The sequence below is a fragment of the Aythya marila genome (genome assembly GCF_965140915.1).
Source record: "Aythya marila genome assembly, chromosome: 4".
Lineage (NCBI taxonomy): Eukaryota > Metazoa > Chordata > Aves > Anseriformes > Anatidae > Aythya > Aythya marila.
Genome location: NC_139045.1, coordinates 14899392 through 14916734, shown reverse-complemented (window position 1 = coordinate 14916734; position 17343 = coordinate 14899392). Strand labels below are relative to the sequence as shown.

The following is a 17343-nucleotide window of genomic DNA, read 5'->3' as shown; positions in this document are numbered from 1 at the left end:
TATCGTTGTAGAACAATTAGGTTATACAGAAAACACCAATATATATATTTTTCTTTGGAGTCATCTTTTATCCACTAGAGATAAATCATAAATCTAGAAACAAATTAAAATGATTTTTTCTTAATCTCTCTGTTCCACTTCTCCACTTTCTTGTTACTTTGCTGTTAACAAGATTTGTATCTTAGTCTTGTAGGCGTGTGCATTACTTCACATACCTCAGTAGCCCTCCTGAAGTCATGGGCAGAAATTGTCAGCTAGTAGGTATTAGCACAGTATTGAGTAATTGAAAGCAGATGACTTAACTGGCGCCTGTGTATCAGTTTCTAATTCTGCACTAATTTCTACATGCACAACTTGTTATGAGGATGATTGTTCTTGCTTTTCTGTAGTTACAGAACTGCCCAAGGAGAGGTTAAAATACTATAGCAATAGCATTTACTGTGGGCATGTTTATGCCTCAATCTCATTTAAAGGAGAGAATGAGAGCAGTCATGGCAAACGTGATGGGGGAAATGTCACGTGGGTTGTTGAAGCAATTCCAGTGACACATTAGTATAGCAAGATCTTGTTAGTGGATTAGTGTTTAAGGCAATTCTCCAGCATTCTGCAAGTCAGGGCAGTTCTGGATAATGTATGTTTCTCAATTACAGAAGAGATTGACAAGGCAGCAGGAGACTCCAGCCAGAGCATTACTTTGTGTCAGTGAAAAGGAGGGTGTTTTTTTTAAGAGTACCTTAAGTGAGACACTGAGTGAATGCTGTTTGACTCAGAGTCCTAGGTGAAGCTATGCAATCTGTTTTTAGAGGAGCAGACAATAAAAAAAAAAAATATATATATATATATTTTTTTTTAAATATGATAAGTTGAGTAATCAGGCATATAAAAAAATATTTCTGTATGCCCTGGCTTTGAATTTCTTCCCCCATTGGCTTGCAATATGCATGAGTTGATCTCAGAACAATGTAAAAGGATAACCAAAAACTTAAAATAATAATAATAAAAAAAAAAAGGTTCAGTTTCCTTGTGCAGTAATCTCTGCTCCAAGCAATTTTACAGCTTGCACACAAGTATTCTGGTGGCTAGTCCTGCACATCTTGTAGTTTGTACTGATACCACCATAGCAGGACAACCTGGTCCTGTTAGTGTTGTTACTGACAAATCAAAGAACTGTGCTAAAAGGAGTTAGTTAACAAATGCCTGTCCAAAGGCTGAAACGGGATTTACCTTTGGATATGGCTTTCTTATTGTCTGCTTTATGCAAAGAATGAGATTGAAATCAAGGGATGCTGGGGTTATTTTTGTGACACTGAAGGTACCAGAGCATTTGTGAACTGGGCTGGATATTGAGGTCTTTCTGGAAAACTCAGCTCTCTGTGTACCATGTAGGAAACTTTGGTGCTTATGGAAGATGCCTCCACTTGAGGGCTGAAGCTGTGAATCCAGTCTGGGACTCAGCTACAGGTGCTACCCCTTGTGTTTTTTTCTTCTTGATAAGAGAACTGGGCTTAAGTGATACACATGCCTTGTTGTCATAGGGTTTCTGTGTTTAGACACCTTCAAAAGAAAAAAAAAAAAAACGTAGCTTTGTGTCACATTTCTTCCAGCTTCAGTTCCCAGAGTTATCGTGGTTGAGTGTTACTTTCTCATATTCAGAGTCTTCATTTTTCATGGACCTGACATCATCAAGATGATCTGGTTTGAACACGCTGTGTAGACAGAGTAAGCTAGAGAAGGCTGCAAAGTTGGACTGAAGACTGCATGTTCCAAGCATGTTTTTGACTTGAATTAAGCAGACAATTAATAAAATAAACCCAGCAGCAAATCCTCTGGCAGCAATAATCAAACAGAGCCCTATAACAATTTTAACTGCTACAGCGCTATCAAGAACAACTTCAAAAATGGATGAAGGCTCTTGTAAATTGAAAACTTCTCTTGTTTCCTGAAGTTTAGCAACTGATGCAATGAAAGGTACTCCCCTAATAAAATTGGAGAAGAAATGGAAGGTTTAGTAGCTGTTGTTTGTGTGGTCCTAGTGCAAGATGTTGACAGCTTCCAGAAAACTGACTTGGCTTTGTTTTTCAGGAGCCCTATTTCAAATAATGATTTGGAGCTACTGGGATAGTTCATCACCTACTCTGCAAAGGCACTGCGTTCCCATGGCCGAACTCCTAGCCTGGGCAGAGGGACCTGAGTGTCGGTCACTGTGCAAAGACCCAGGTACACTGCGTTCGTTCCTTGCTGCCATTTTGTTTTTAGTGAAGTCTAACTCAGTCTATCCCTGCATGACCCACATCCTTAGAAGTTACCCACTCCTAAACACCTGGTTTTAAGAATCACTCTCCAGAAGCCTTGAGTCCTTTGTTAATTTATTTTTTTGTTGTTGTTGTTTTTTGTGTGAGTATGCATACATGTATGTTCTCTTTGGAGATTCACTTGTACAGAGATGGACAAAGATAAGCTTTGTGTGTCACTTTGTGCAGCCTAGCAACTGGTGTTTGTAAAGATAAGTGAATGTGACTGAAATCCAGTGATAGATGCACTTGAGCCACATGCATCTTGCAGGAAAGGAATGGCCAAATTTAGGTACAAGTCAAATTGTAAGGTGTTATGGGTGTGTACCATTCTTTTTCCTCCTATAAATACTTTGAAAGAACTAAAAACATTTTCATGCTGAATATTGATACTGTATTGGAAGATACTTGCATGCAACCTTGAGGAAAAACATAAGCTATGAAGTTTGGACCTGTATTTGTAACAAGTAACAACACAAAAGCTTGTGATGCAGTCCTGACCTTATTATATAGGCCTGGGCTTTTCACTTCCAACTTGCATAGCCCGTAGGTCACCTTACTTTGTTTCCCAAACATGTTTGCAGATTGTTGTGCCCTGCCTTGGCGAATGGGCTCTCCATAAACTTGTGGCTACAAAGGCAGGTAGAAGTATGAACATCTGTGTCAGACGTTGTACCAGGAGGTGATAGGAGCAGTGGTCTGCAAACACTATGCTCCAGGTTAGAGAGGGTATTTGGGATATGGAGATTGCTCAGGATTCAACCAAAAAATTATGAGCATGTTGGAGGGAGGCTACCCTAAGCTGGGATCTGGGGACTGGTACTGCATGTGCAGAGCCTTAGACCCCTGAGAAGGATGGTTGTGAGTGTAGCATATTTTGCAATCTTATCTAAAGATTAATCTGGCTCATGCACTACTATTTTTCAAATTGAATTTTTCTAAAAGCAAGTTGAAATGACCTTTGTCAGAATGGTTGAAGATGATCCAGAGAGCTGTTTAGAATCAAATAGAAGCAGCTACTATATGAAACAATGTAGGTCCTGGCTTTCTGGCAACTTAGGAAAACCATAGGAATAGTAACAAAACCACCACAGTCATTACGAGTATGGAGCCTTATTACAGGCTGTAAAATGGGAACGGTCTTGTTAGTGTCCTCGTTAGTATTTAAAAGAAAAATTAGATCATCTGGTGAATGCAGAGTTTTAGGCCAGTTAAACTTCTTAATTCACCAACCCTAAGAAGGAAGAGAAACCAAACCTTGCCCTCAAGTCTTCTTCAGCCTTTCCCTCCTAAAAGGCTTCCGGTGGCTGGCTGCCTCAGGAGGTATGTTTAGGACAGCAGCATTTCATCAGTACTGACTTCTTCATGAAGGAAGAGCTGCTGTTCCAACAAAGGAGCAGAGTAATTTGTCAAGAATCTTTTGTAAATGCTAATATCTTATCAGGAGTTTTCCATCTTAACATTAACTTGGGATTGTTGTGAATAAAGTGGTTTGTGTTTCCTTGGCAGGAGTCTTGGAAACTGGATGCCTTTACAGGAGAAAAAGTGAAGACCATGCTTGGCTGGTTGAACACTCATGAAGCGACATCACCTTTGTCTCCAAATGTAAAAGAAAATGACGTTTCCTGCCATGACTTCAAGTAAGTGGCTGTTGCACGCCATGTCTCACTTGCCAGGCTTTGTGGACACGGTGCATATCTGAACTGCTTTTGCAAAAAAGACACTGTCGATTTTTGCCTCTATGCAAGACAAGATGCAGTTGCTTTTGTGATACCACTTCAGGCTCTTTCAAATCAGAGGAACACCATTCAGCTTACTCAGGGTGGTCACGGGCCCTTTTTGGAGCTTAAGGACTCAGTTCTTGAGGCTTTGCGTGCTAGTGTGTGTCATCAATGTAACCTTTAGCCAAGAATTTTGCTGCTGCAAAATACAAGCTGGACCTGTAACCCAAGCTGAATGTACTCTTGAATGCTGAGAAATGTGGTGGTTCTTCTCAAGCGATGGTTGCCATGCTTGCTTAACTGTCTTAAGAGCAAAGACACAAATACATCCTTCCTGTGGCTACTGATCTAGCTAGGCAGGTCAGACCATGTTTTGCTCAGGAGGCAGATGGGGACAGGCTTTGATCCCCAACTGCCTGTTGTTCCATCAGAGGATTAACAATACTTTATGATTAAGAAAGAATGCCTGGCAGGTAAATGAACCAGAGACTCATGGAATAGTCAATGGAGGACACCTAGGAAAGATGAGAACAAAGCAGTCAGAGTACGGTGCTTCCTCAGAGTGGTTTCTAAACCTGCAGTGGTTTGACTCAGGAAAGCTGTGGATCACAGAGGTATAATCGTCATATTTAAGATCTTTATGGGGATTCTTCTTTCAGAAAAGTGATTAAACCTTTTAAATGTGCAAAGTATTTGACATTTTACATATCTTGCAGCAAGGAGACCCATACCTTACCTGTGTATCATATGACAGAGTATCTCCTTGTGCTCGTTTTAAACCTGCTGTTCTTATTTGAAGTCCCCTTAGAAGAAACAGTGAACAGTCTTTTCCTGTTTACTCTCACAATTCCACACCTTACTCTCTAGATAACTGTTGCCTCTCTGTGCACCTTTTTCAGCTTGCAGAATCCTGGTGCCTTCAGACATCCCATGCACAGATGCTATTTGGTTCCTTTGGACAGTTGTTCTGTCTCTTTTGGGATGTTTTACTGTTCTTTTGTATCTGCTTTGAGATAGGAAATGGACCAGAACTTGATGCAGTATTTAGGATACAGGCATAATGTGGATTAATTGTGATATGCGTGCCCCCTTTTTTGTTTCTCTGTTCTCTTTGCAGATAATTTCTATCATTTTTCTCTGGTTTTGATTGCTACTGAGTTGATATTCTCGTAGGAGTTTCTGCCTCCGTCTTATTCCTGAAAAGCGTAACCAGCTCAACACCTGTCATTTTGTAGGTAAGGCTAGGACTTGTTTTCTCTGTATGTGTCACTTTATACTTATCAGATTCTCATCTGTTTTATTAGTCTTTCAATGTTGTGAGATGCTTTTGGAGTTCATTGTGGTTAGTTTTTCTTTCTACTGCCACGAGTATGCAGTTATTGTGGGATGATTGTCACCTCGCTAATTATCTCTTTTTTTTTTTTGCATACCTTTTATGAATATAACGAATAGCAGAGATTCCTGTGAGTTTGTGAACTGGCTTCACTAAAAATCATTATCATTTTTCTTCTCTCTTTTAACTGTTTTTCCATCTTAAGCCTTCGTATCCCATGGGAGCTCAACTTTTTTAAGAGGCCTTTGTAAGACAACGTCCTGTTTAATTTCTGTAGGAAATACAAGTAGACAATATCAATCAGACTTGCCTCATGGACCAGCTGTTGACTTGCTCAGGAATTGAGGTAGGTTTTCAAGGCAGGACTTTGATTTACAAAAGCTACGATGGTTTTACCCCATATAACATATTTTATAGGAATACTTGCTACTTTTATTACTTCCTTGCCTGTGCTAATTTAGTCACTTTGTAGATCACGCTACACCATAAAGGGTTCCCCATGCTTGTTTTACAACTATTTTTTTAAAAGTTTTCCCCTAGTGTTCTGACAATAAAGTAGCGTTGGATGAGAGGCAGCATACCATCATCAGTCACTTAATTTTTCCATCCTTCACCCTGGTTGAGTGCTATCTGTTCTTGGTTGTTTCTTGCTGTTAGCTTTTCCAACCTGTCTCTTTTGATACTTCATTTCTAAGAAAAATTATCTAGTTGGTTCTGGTGTGCCTCTCTCTAACAGTGTGTGTGCAGTTTATGCGCTTAATTTTATAATACTTCACGCTTCTCAGCTTTTCTGAAAAAGGCTTTATTTGTTCCTAATGTTTGTTTTTAACCTTACGTTCACCTTTGGGCTTTCTGAAGGCTTTTTTATTTAATAAGCAGGATGCATTTGTTCTGAGGCTTGATGTCTTGAAATAGTTTTTATGTCTCCAGAAAACATGTATAATCCTTTTAAGGTTCTTCCTTTAGGTGTGTGGATTTTACTGCAGCTATGTGGTCCCTGTCTTCAAAATTGAGTGTGGCGGTAGCTGATTTTCCGGCTTTGGTATCCCTAGAAATGTTGAAACAGCTGCTGATACTGTTCAGGTAGGTAGCAGAAATATTTTAAAGCAATTGTGTGTACTAGTCAGGTCTGAATCAAGAATTGCTTCCCATCTTGTGGATTTCCTGACTGTCTATTCCTGAAACAATTGCTCACAGCATGCAAAAAGCTGGTATTATCTGACTGACAGTGTAAAGATTTCACATTTTACTTGAGAGTAATTGGAAATAATTGTTAATAATTGTTCCCTGGCATTTCCATTATCTTCCTGCCACCACATTTCCTTTATGTCTGTTTGTACATGTCCTTGTTAAAGGTGAAGTATTCTGGGTCTGTGCCATCTTTATCCTTTTTCAGGTAATTCTGTGAAACATAGGAAGCATTATTTTTGCTTTCTGTCTCTGCATTCTGTTCACATCAGACTTTTTTTTTTAAACTTCTGTTTTGTTTACTATTGATCTTTGTCAGCTTCGGATGTATTCTTAAGAATGCAGTGTCTACCATAGGATTCAGAACAATGCATCCCCTGTGCACCAGGCTGCTTTCTCCTACTTCTCAATTTAAAATTCCTGTATGATCTGCCTGTTGTGAAGTGCAGATGTTGCTTACCTGCTCGTCTTTTGCTACTCCAGAGGCTTCCCCAGCCCCTGATGAATCTGCACCTCTCTTCCTTCCTCCGTTGCTTTAGCCATACATTGAGACTTTGCCTCCCCACCAGCTGTTATGGGGGTCCTATTCTTTGGCATCCTGCATTCTGCCTCAAGAATCTCTCACCTTCCCTTTCTTGTACTTAATACCCATGTAGACCACAATGCCTGCCAACTGCCCAATATTTCCCAACTTGTCCAGGCTTCTCTTGAAGTTTCAGGGCTGCACCAGCAGGCACATCAGTACACACTCTCTGCAGTCATGAGCCAAACCTGTTAAGGACCTGGTAACTGATTCACTGGTGGCTATTGCTTGTTCCTTCCTTCCAGCTGGAGTTCCTACTGCAAGGAAGTATTGTCTGTACGAGAACACACACAGTCACCTTGTGCAGAGGGAGGACCTCTGGCCAGGATTATTACATCCTTCACCAGTTTGGTGCCTTTTGGACATAAAACTAGGCCTGGAAAAGCTTTTTTTGTGCTCTGAAAGCCTCTTTAGCTTAACCTTTCCACTTGAGCAGCAATGGGTTGTTTTGCTTGCAGACTGTTCAGAGACTGTCATGAAGCCTCTGTGTCATGTGTTCTTCCATCTGTGTCATGATAGTAAGCAGGAAGGGCTCCATCTCTGAGGATTGTGGGCTGCCTGAAATGAATACATATTCACACCACCTACACCTGGGTCACGTAATCATGGGACACTTGATATTTTACCCTCAGAAATTTTCACCTTCTAGCTAGTTTCTGTCTGCATTTCTCTTGCACATCTAGACTGGCTCAACAGAAGTCTACTTTTATGGCATGGAAATGCAGCTTCCAGTTAAAATATTGAGATGTAATTACATGATGCATTGTTAGTAACTGTATTTGCTGTGTTTCATAACAAATTATCCTGTGACCCGGACTGAATCAAAATTATGAGAAGCTGAGGTTTATCTTTAGACTATATTTCAGCCAAAAGAAGCTGCCGTTCCCAGGAGGGCAGTGTTCCTGTTAGCTGGCTGTGGACTTGGTATAAGGTGAAAGGAAGAGCTCCAGCCACAACAGAAGTATTTGGAGCAGCATGTTTCTCAGCTGGTTATCCCTGAATTATGGAGGGGTCAAGTGAAGGATATTCAGGTGTCAGGAAAGAATCCCTACATGTTAGAAACTTTATTGCAAAGAGGCTATCTGCCACACACACCCCTCTCTTGTTCTGATGTTCTGTCCCCTTTACTTGCCTTCAGCAACAAATCTATGCATAAGGCTCTGTGGACATATATATATTTTTGAGTATGTTTAGTGGAACTGAGAGAACCTAAAAATTGAAAAAAGGATTGAGAAAACATTGAGAAATGCTACATTAGGTTAGTTTGGGCTTGTGATAATTGACTTCCAAATTAACATGCCATAACTAGCACAATTAGAAATGCTTATGTAGAAAACCTGAAAATATTTATATCATAAATGTTTGTGACCTGGAAGAATTTTTCCAGGACAGACATATCTGTGGCTAGGTGGTCACAATCAAAATTAACATCTAAGAAGTTAAGGAAGAATCACAAGCTTGTCCCAGTAGTAACAGTTACACTCAAATTCTTATCTGGCCAAATGGCACCTTTCAAGGAAGTTCAAGGGAGTTGAGGCACATGCCGCTGAACCTTCATCAACTTACGTCAGCTCTGCCTCTAACCAGGGACTGAACACCGTCTCTCTAGCATATGCAAATTTTCTGTGTTGGTCCTGCCCATAATTTCTGATTTGTTTTTAATTCTGCCAAAGAAGGAAATAAACTCTGCGTCCTTGCAAAATTTTCGTGGCTCTTCTGATTTGGGGTGTTGCAGGGTGTGTAGTTAATGCTCTGAAAAGGCTTTGGGATTCCTGGATGAAAGGTGTGATGAAAGAAGTGTACTGTTATTGTTTTAGGGGAGGAATCATGCTAGTGGGTAAGCCTCTGTCACTGAGACTTGCTGGACTTGTTTGTTCTGACTTGCCTATGACTCCTTTCTTTCCTAATTCAGGTGATAAAGCCTCAAGTCTATGCTGAGATGCTGCACAGTGTGTTTAGTAGTTCAGGACGGTGCATCTCCCAGACAGAAGAACGTACTGCTGACCTCTCGTTGGTGTCCAGAGGTGAGTGCCACAGCCATCAGACTTGCTACTTATTAGTTTGGGCAACGTGGTTATATAATGTGGAGATTTATAGGGCAATTTCGGGGCTTTGACCGAGGCAGGGGCGGAGAATGAATGGCACTAGCTCTGAGCTTACATCTGATTTCAGCTGCCTTCTACGCATCAGTAATCCTTCTGATCCTTCCCCTTTTCTCTTCACCCAAAATGTGTTTGTTTTCCAAGAATTCCCTGGCTCCTCTAACCAGGTGGTATGGTGAAAAGCCAGGGTGGTCTGTGGCCACAGAAGGTTTTAGGGGGCAGGTGAGAGTCCTCTCTCTGTGTTCTAACTCTGATCTGCCTTTCTTGCTGCTGAAGTTAGTGTTGCAGTCACGGTTGCTGAACTAGCAGCGTGGTATGAGATGATAAGCAGGATAAAGTTATAAAAATATCTTCTTGTGCTCCTGTTTATTTTAGTAGGCTTTGTATGCTGCCAGTGAAGCGTTAATCTGTGCAGAATCAGCTTGGAAACACACCAAATCTGGTACCAAACCATTTCACCCACCCTACCTTGGAATGAAAAAACAGACAAAAAAAACATGGAGATTATAATTGCTTGTCTAGTATCTCACTTCTGGAGTAGATTTCCACATATTAATGAGGGAGGAAGAGCAGGCAGGCAAAGCCTTTTTCAAAGGCTGGAAAGGAGAGAGCTGCTATGTTCTGGGACTGATGAACGGACAGAATAAGGTACTAGTTTGTGATCAATGTAGATGTTGATGTAGAAGCTGTTGAGCCTTGTTCTAAACTGGATGTGTTTAGTGGCCAGGTGCTTCATCTCCCTTACTCTAGAATGGCCTCTCTCACCTTCACGTAAGTTGTTGAGTTCTTATGTTGTAAGTAGCTTTCCTAATTCTCCTAAAGCTTGTTACAGAACCGGGGAGTCTTTTCAAGATGTTTTCTGTGACAAACAACTGTGGAAAATGTGTTATTAATCAAGATTATTTCAGTTGTTAGCCCTAGTTATATCCCACAGGTTATTGAACTAGTATAATAGGCCAGCAAAGAACTGACAACCACCAAAAAGGTGTATGCAGAATGGGTGAAAGAAAGGAACAAGAAGTGTTTTGTGCTGATTGCAAAGGTGATTAAATAATTGAGGGAGCCTTTATGAACAGCATTCTCGCATTCTGGACGTTGTTAACTCAGACCTTATCAGTAATTTGTCCCAAAGGCTGAATGCTGTGCTTGAATCTTGCTGCAAATCACCAGAGCAGTCTTTGAAGCTGTTGTCTTTGCTTGGCTGAAGGGTGCTGCTGGGAAGCAGCAAGGGCCTTGGTAGAGTTGTGGATAGTTAAGGGGAGGGGCTCAGTTAGTATGTGGCAAATACATTAGTGATACTTTATCTGACTGCAGAGGGGTGGCATGCAGCACCTACTGTCTTTGTGGGATGTTTGAGGGTGTGGGGAGATCAGGCTGATTCAGCATGACGCATACAAGAACACACACATTGTTTCCCTCAGCAGATCCCTTCAATATCTGGAAGTCTACCATTGTATCAGAGCTGCTTTAGGAGATGTCAAACATTGAGTGAGTGACACTGGTAAGCAAGCATTAGCTGCTTTTATTTCGGTGCCTGGAGTAGAAGGGGAATGTTGTCCCATCCTCTTACAAGTGTGTGTTGTGGGTATGCCACAAGAGCAGAGGAGAAGGACGAGGTTGGTGTGATTGCTCATAGCAGAGGTGGGAATGGAATTGGCGTGTCTTGCTTGCGTGGCCGTGTACTTTTGCTACTGGACTCCTGGGGTTAAGTAGACATGCTCCAATTACTGCCATTCCCAAACACCCTGCCAAGGAAGAACGCTTCAGGGACATAGTTTCACATTGCACTCACCAGGCCAGCAGATTAGTTTGTTCAGTTGTCTTGTGAAAGGTCCCATTTCTATGAAGAGTGATTGTGGGGCTATGCCTGAATCCTAGAATGGAAAAATGGGAGCAACTTTAAGCGTGGAGAGCCCCTCATCAGTGTGTTTGCAGGCCATGTTCTACCCCTGGGTCTTCCGAGAATATTACAGTAGCACTGAGCAGTGGTTGGACTGAAGTTACTATAGGAAGAAAGCAGCAGATCAGATAGCAAAATTGAAGAGTTTGCATGTTTTCTTCTGCACAGAACTTGGCAAAACGCTTCTAGTAAATACTACTAAAAACACACCATGGTTCAGATCTATTTGAAAGCAGATAAAGGTAAGGGGTGCTATGAGGGCGTAGCTTAAGAAGTCAGAAAAAGTCAAGGGCAGATTCCGAAAACAAAACAGGGAAGGGCTTCCCTGCTTACCTTTTCCTAGAACACGGGTGGTAGTTTCACTCCCTTTCCCTGTCTGAACAGCCGTTTTCCATTTAACAAAGATCAGTTTCCTGGTATCAATGTTACTGAGGCTTTTGGTAACATGCAGTAGAAGAGAGAGAAAAGTTCAATATAGTGAATCAAATTCTGTCAGGCAAACCTGAGAGCTGGAATGAGCGTAGTAACCTTTTAAGGAGTTTGGTACAGAGTGAGAGAGAAGGGACGGCTTATCACCTGTGTATTGTGCTTGCCTTTACTTTTGGATAAATGTTCCAAATTGGAATGTAAGGGGTTCATTTTGGGCTGGTCAGAAATTCAACCAGAAATGCAGTCAGTTCTCTGCTTGGTTTCATAAGGAAGACCAGACAATCTTGGCTCCATTGAAATTTCAGTACAGTTCTTTCTGATGTGCCAATAACTATTAATGTAGCTTTAATTCTTGCTACATTTCACTTATTTATATCCTGTATCAAGGCTTGACATATGTGCATAAACACACCTTTGTGTGTAAAACAGCTATGTTTATATTGAATTAAGTTACTTCCAAAATAGTTTATTTAGATTCTTTTTTTTGGCATGGAATAACTTTTTAGTCATTGAAATGCTTTCTTTGGCACGGAGCCGAGGTGTGTAAACTGAGACTAATAGTTCCCATTACCAGTTCAAAATGAACCATGATAGGAATTCCAGATGCTACACTCACTGGATCATCTTGGGCTCCCTGGGAATTAAGCATGTTTTAAATGAGAATGTTGATTGCTGGAAGAGGTCTGATGTTCATTCAACGTCTTGCCAAGATAAGCAGGTTTGTACTGAATGTAAAGGTCTAGGGTTTGAAAGTTCTTGCTTATTTCCTGCAGACCAGAAGCTGCCAGATAGAGACTGTGAGGAGGTGGTTTTCAGAGCAGGGAGGACTCAGCCTTCAAGGTTTCTGAGTGGAGAGTGACTTTTGATTTCCTAAGGCTTACTTTTGAGGAACGAAGGTCATCCTCACCCTTTCACAAGGGTGGGTGCTCTGTTGGAAGATGAGTATATTGGTGTTACCTGAATTCCCCTGATAACCCTCCTGAGAGTGAAGTGTTGGTTACTGTAGTTTGGGCTGTAAAAAAAAATATATATATAAAAAAAATAGTAATAATAACAATAATCAGCATGTGGTATAAGGAAAAGATTCATTTGTAGGCTAAGGTGATCAGATAATCTCTGCCTCTGCGTTCATCAGCACCACAGAAGAATCGGTGTTTCTCTGGCCAAGGGAGTGTTGCTGGGTGGAGCAGAGTTTTCTTGGTGAGTGAAGCGTGAAGACCATACAGAAACCTGATTGCTGAACAAGGGGATCCACCTGCCACTGAGCTATTTAACTACAGAGATGGCTGTCCAAGGCTCAAGAATCCCTGTCAGGTGGTTATTCTGGTAAAGCATGACGATCCTGCACCTCCTGGCATGGCAGCAAAAAGGCTTGGGGAGTGAAGCAGCTAGCTGGAGATGGAACTTGTGTGATTATTACTGACTGAATAGACTGGACGTAACCTGAACAAGAGCTGTCATCTTAAACATCCTAGTTGGCCTCAGCAGAGTCAGGCTTGAAGCCAGACCTACTTGTGAGTGTTTTTGTTTTGTGCATACAGTCTCTAACATGGAGTCTAGGACTAGAATTCCTGGGCACTACTGGAAATATACATTGCTCCAATACAAGTAGTACATGCTTGGTGTTGCCTACGCTCAGGCTTTTCTTCAAAGAGTGATGGATAGCTACTCTTGGGACAAATAAGGCCATCTGTTCTTTTTTTTTTCTTTTTTCTTTTTTTTTTTGTTTTTTTCCCCAGCCCTTCTGCACAGCTGCTGACTAGCATCTCTGCTGTTGAAGTGGACAGAAAAGATGGGGGCTGCTGAGCTAGGTCCTGCACTCAGGCAGCATAGCTGAAGGATGTATATTGGCAAATGTGCACCGTGGGAGGTGGTGAGACTTGGCCCTTCCACTGCACAAGAGATTTTTCTTGTCCTGGTACTCACCTTAGCAAGACAGAGGTGCAAGGTAGAGGTCAAGAGCATCCTACTAAAGAGAGGAAACTGGTTTGGGTTTGAAGAGGTACACTTCATTTTGTATATCCCATACACAGAGTAATGATCTGTATAAGTATAGAAACATAAGGAAGTGCTTCCTAAAAACTGTTTTCTTAAATTCTTTTAGTGAAATCAGTATCAGAAGTGGAGAAAGCTTTTTATTTTTCATCTCCAATGTTTTCATTTCTCCCAGCGCTGTGGCAGTTAAGGTAGCAGTTTCTCTTTTGCAAATCTCTGTGATGTCTAGGGAGCAGGCAGGTCTGAAATTTTGGGGAAGGGGGTCTCTGCTGGCAGGGTTTGATGTGTATCCAATATTTGCATGAAAAAAAGAGACTGAAATTCCAGGTAGTGCTCTGCCTGTCAGAGCACGAGTCCTGTGGGCAATGATACATTCATTTCTCTAATGTGACTCTTAAGCTTTTGAATCTTAATCGTAAGGCCCCATCTTGAGGAAATCTACATACAGGTCAAAAAAACATTGGTTAAGAAATAAGAATACTCCTGCCTCAGTCTCTGCAGAGTCAGCCATATGCTGTTGAAGCTGTGCTTCATGATCCCCATGCCAAGAGCAGCGGAAGGAGGTTGTGCTGATTGCTGTTTGAGTGGAAGCCCACTGGGATGGGAACAGCTGAAGCACAAGGAACCAGGCAAGCCTGTCAGCAGGGGCTTGGACTGGAGAGCAAAAGCTCACCAGTGCAGAGAGCAAGGCTGGATGCCAAAGCAGCATCTTGAAAGCACAAGAGGCGACTAGGTGAGGAGGAGGCATATTATTACCATAACAGCCAAGAGTCTTGCCACCCAGGGCACTGGCCGTGAGGTAAGCTGCAGTCCCACCTGCTGGGTCTGAAAGACCACAAGCCGTGAGCTGAGGATGAAACTGCAGGGAAACTGCAATGTGTTGAACTGAGGCAGGGCAATCCCAGAGGTATTTCATTTTCATCTGAATCTCTCCATCCGTTACACCCTTGGGTTAGGGGGTGGCATATACAGTGAAGGTCTAGGTGGCCTGAAGTCAAGGTCTTGGTGAAACCAGTTCAGTCCTAGTGACTGAATACTATATGCCACTGCTACTTGTGGTTCCCAAAGAAAATAATCTTGACCCGCCTAGACAGGCTGCTCCCATCTGCTCTACAGTCTGCTTTGCCACCAGGGAACTGAGATGGTCTAGTGGGGAGACAGCTAGACCTGCAGAAAAGCCTTGCAGAAAACACCACCGGTTAGAGAGCATAAAAACTTTCCTGCCTCCCTTCTTAAGCAATGGACTGGGATGCCTGCCAGCACTCGCTAGATAAACCAAGCTTTTGGGTGACGAGATCAAAGTGTGTGAGTTGCTTCCAACTACCCTCTCATTTACTTAACACTCCCTCACTGTGTGCAGCCCCCTCAGCTGCTTCTTCTGTGCCTCTGTCCTTTTTTCCCCCATCATTTTCCTAGTTTATGTTTCCTGCCATCTCTTCCTCACAGTTTTGCTCAACTTTCTTACCCTTGAGGCAGAGTGTATAAACCCACTCACTCTCCCACTGCTTCACTATCTTTGCTGTCATGGATTTGTGCATCACAGCTTTACCTTCACTGCTGGTCTGTCCCCTGAGCTCATCTGAGGCCACCGACAGCCTTTGCTATCATCCCACTCTGCTTGCTCATATCCATATTCACTCTGCTGTCTTCCTTGCCACCCCACAGCCAGAAAACCTGCAAAGCATTGCTCTCTCTGCCTGCCTGCTGCTTCCTGCTCCTGTCTTCTCAAATGTTGTTCACAAACGACTGTGCCAAAGGCCTGGAAAGGGGGAGAAGAGCATTTAGTATGTCTGGCAAACAGCAAACGCAAACATGGTTTAATGGGCATAATGCAGTATGGTGACTAGTCAGCTGAGAGCCTCCACCCCAGAGCTGGCTGCTGCCATTTGTCACTCCAGGCACCTTTGAGGGATTATCCCACATGTTCTTCTGACACCTTGTACTAAAGCCAACCGTGATGTAGAGGCCTGGTGCGTGGCATGACAGCAGTTACTACATAGTGCCCTGTAGAATTACGAGGGATCTGAAATAATTGCACTTAAAGCTTTGCATCATCCTACAACAAAGCTACTGAGGACATGCGCAAAAATGCAGTTTTCCTAATGTTCTCTTGCCTAATGCTGTGCAAGAGAAAATAAATGGGAGGGAAAGGCTTACTGTGCATTTGTCCATGTGTGAGTTAGGTTCCCAGCCCTCTCATGGGTCTGCTGCTGGCTTTTGGTGTGCCAACAAGACTGGGTCTTCTTGCCATGTGTCGTCATGTTAGTAGCTATTTCTCTCCCCTCTGGCAGGCTGTCTGGCAGAAGGCATGATGTTCTTACAATGTATGCATGCTTTTCCTGCAAAGAAACCCACAGCCAGTAGAAGACCAGTAAATGTTACTACTCATACCAATGAAAAAGAACTCAAAGCGGTGTGTTTTATAGCATCTCTGATAGCCTAGAGTACAGAAGGTGCCTCCTCTGTTATGAACTGTTACATTCAAGTCCAGTTTAAATACCTGTGTGGGCAGCCAGCTGTACTTGAGGTCTGTGTAATACTTCTTGATGGGAAATCGTCTCTACTGACCATGCCTGCACTACTTGAGGCTTTTCTCAGCTGTGCATGTGAGGTAGTGGAGGCAAGCTGGAACACAGGAGATTCTGACTAAATATAAGGAGAAAAAGCTTTTGCCCTGAGGGTGGTCAGAGACTGCACAAGGATCCCTGAGAGATCTCTGTTCTTGGAGACAGTGAACACTTGACAAAGCCTGGGGCAACCTGCTCCAGTGGAACCTCGTCTGAGCAGATCCAAACCCCTAGGGTTTGGAGGCCTTCCCAACCTACCTCTTTCTGTGAGTTTTTGTGTCAGTGAGCTGAGTTAAGCCGCACCAGACGCAGTTTTGCTCAGGATGTGTTACTGTGTTTCTAACAGAGTTGAATTTATCCGTGTTTTCTTCTCCAACGCAGATCCTGTCTCAGATGGACACAGCAGTGAAGCGTATGGAGCCATGGAAGATAGCAGTCATCGTTGTGTCAGTAATAGTTGGTCTGGCCATTGTCATTGGCTTGATTACGTATTTTTTGTGCCATTGTAAGTGCATCCCATTGTTGTTGTTGTTTTAAGGAGACTTTTGAGGTATCTGTTGTGTTTCACTTGCTACTGTAGTCCTGCCTGGTGATTCAGGTATGAAATTCACCCCAGGTATAGAATCTGCATGAGAACTTACTAGAGCCTGTGAAAGTCCTGTATTGATTAGAAACCCCCCAAGAATACTTAAAATATTACTTACCTGAAGTGAGGATTTAAATTTTGTCTGTACTTCAGTTTGCCTTGCCCTGCTCTCTCCCCTGGTATCCACAGTTAACCAATAACTGTGGTCTTGAGTGTAAACCAGAAGTGTCTCGTTAAGGCACTCAAGTTATGCATAGTAAGCTTCGTCTTGAACAGGATTTTTGCAGAAACTGAATCTGGCATCTCTGGCTGAGGATATTCCAGAAGGAGAAAGGACAGAGGTTTGGGCTTTCTTGGAGTCCTGGTTACCACGGATCTGGTTTCAGTGGTACTTGAATGATGCCACTCTATTCCCAGTTTCTGAACTACTGATGTGAGGGGTTTTGAAGTATATTGCTACTGGGACAGAGCTAGCTGTGTTGCTGTCTCAGCTCACTGAGAGTCAGTGAGGCCTTGGTTTATGTTAGGGTACCAGAAAGAGTAGGGGCAGAGCTGCAGCTTGTTTTTGCAGTTAGCTTTTTGTTAACTCTGCATTATAGGGCCCTTCTCTGCCATTCCCTCGAGAGCCAGATTTTAAACTTAACCCAA

The 17343-nt window shown here is 42.4% G+C and overlaps 1 protein-coding gene across 3 annotated transcripts in view; it reads left to right on the top strand.

The window, feature by feature from the left end:
• The window catches only part of LOC309877444 (transmembrane protease serine 11E-like), a 44664-nt gene that overhangs the window by 16963 nt on the left and 10358 nt on the right, over positions 1-17343 (top strand). Inside the window, exons 2-8 of one of the 3 annotated variants that reach the window (XM_082758762.1) lie at positions 2083-2217; positions 3801-3931; positions 5130-5247; positions 5623-5691; positions 6312-6428; positions 9029-9140; positions 16491-16614. In XM_082758762.1, coding sequence (XP_082614888.1) covers positions 9048-9140; positions 16491-16614 — 217 coding nt within the window. In that variant the 5' untranslated portion in view covers positions 2083-2217; positions 3801-3931; positions 5130-5247; ... (1 more) ...; positions 6312-6428; positions 9029-9047. Of the gene's footprint in view, positions 1-2082; positions 2218-3800; positions 3932-5129; positions 5248-5399; positions 5692-6311; positions 6429-9028; positions 9141-16490; positions 16615-17343 lie in introns of those variants that run through there. The other 2 variants (XM_082758761.1, XM_082758763.1) reach the window with 2 other exon arrangements.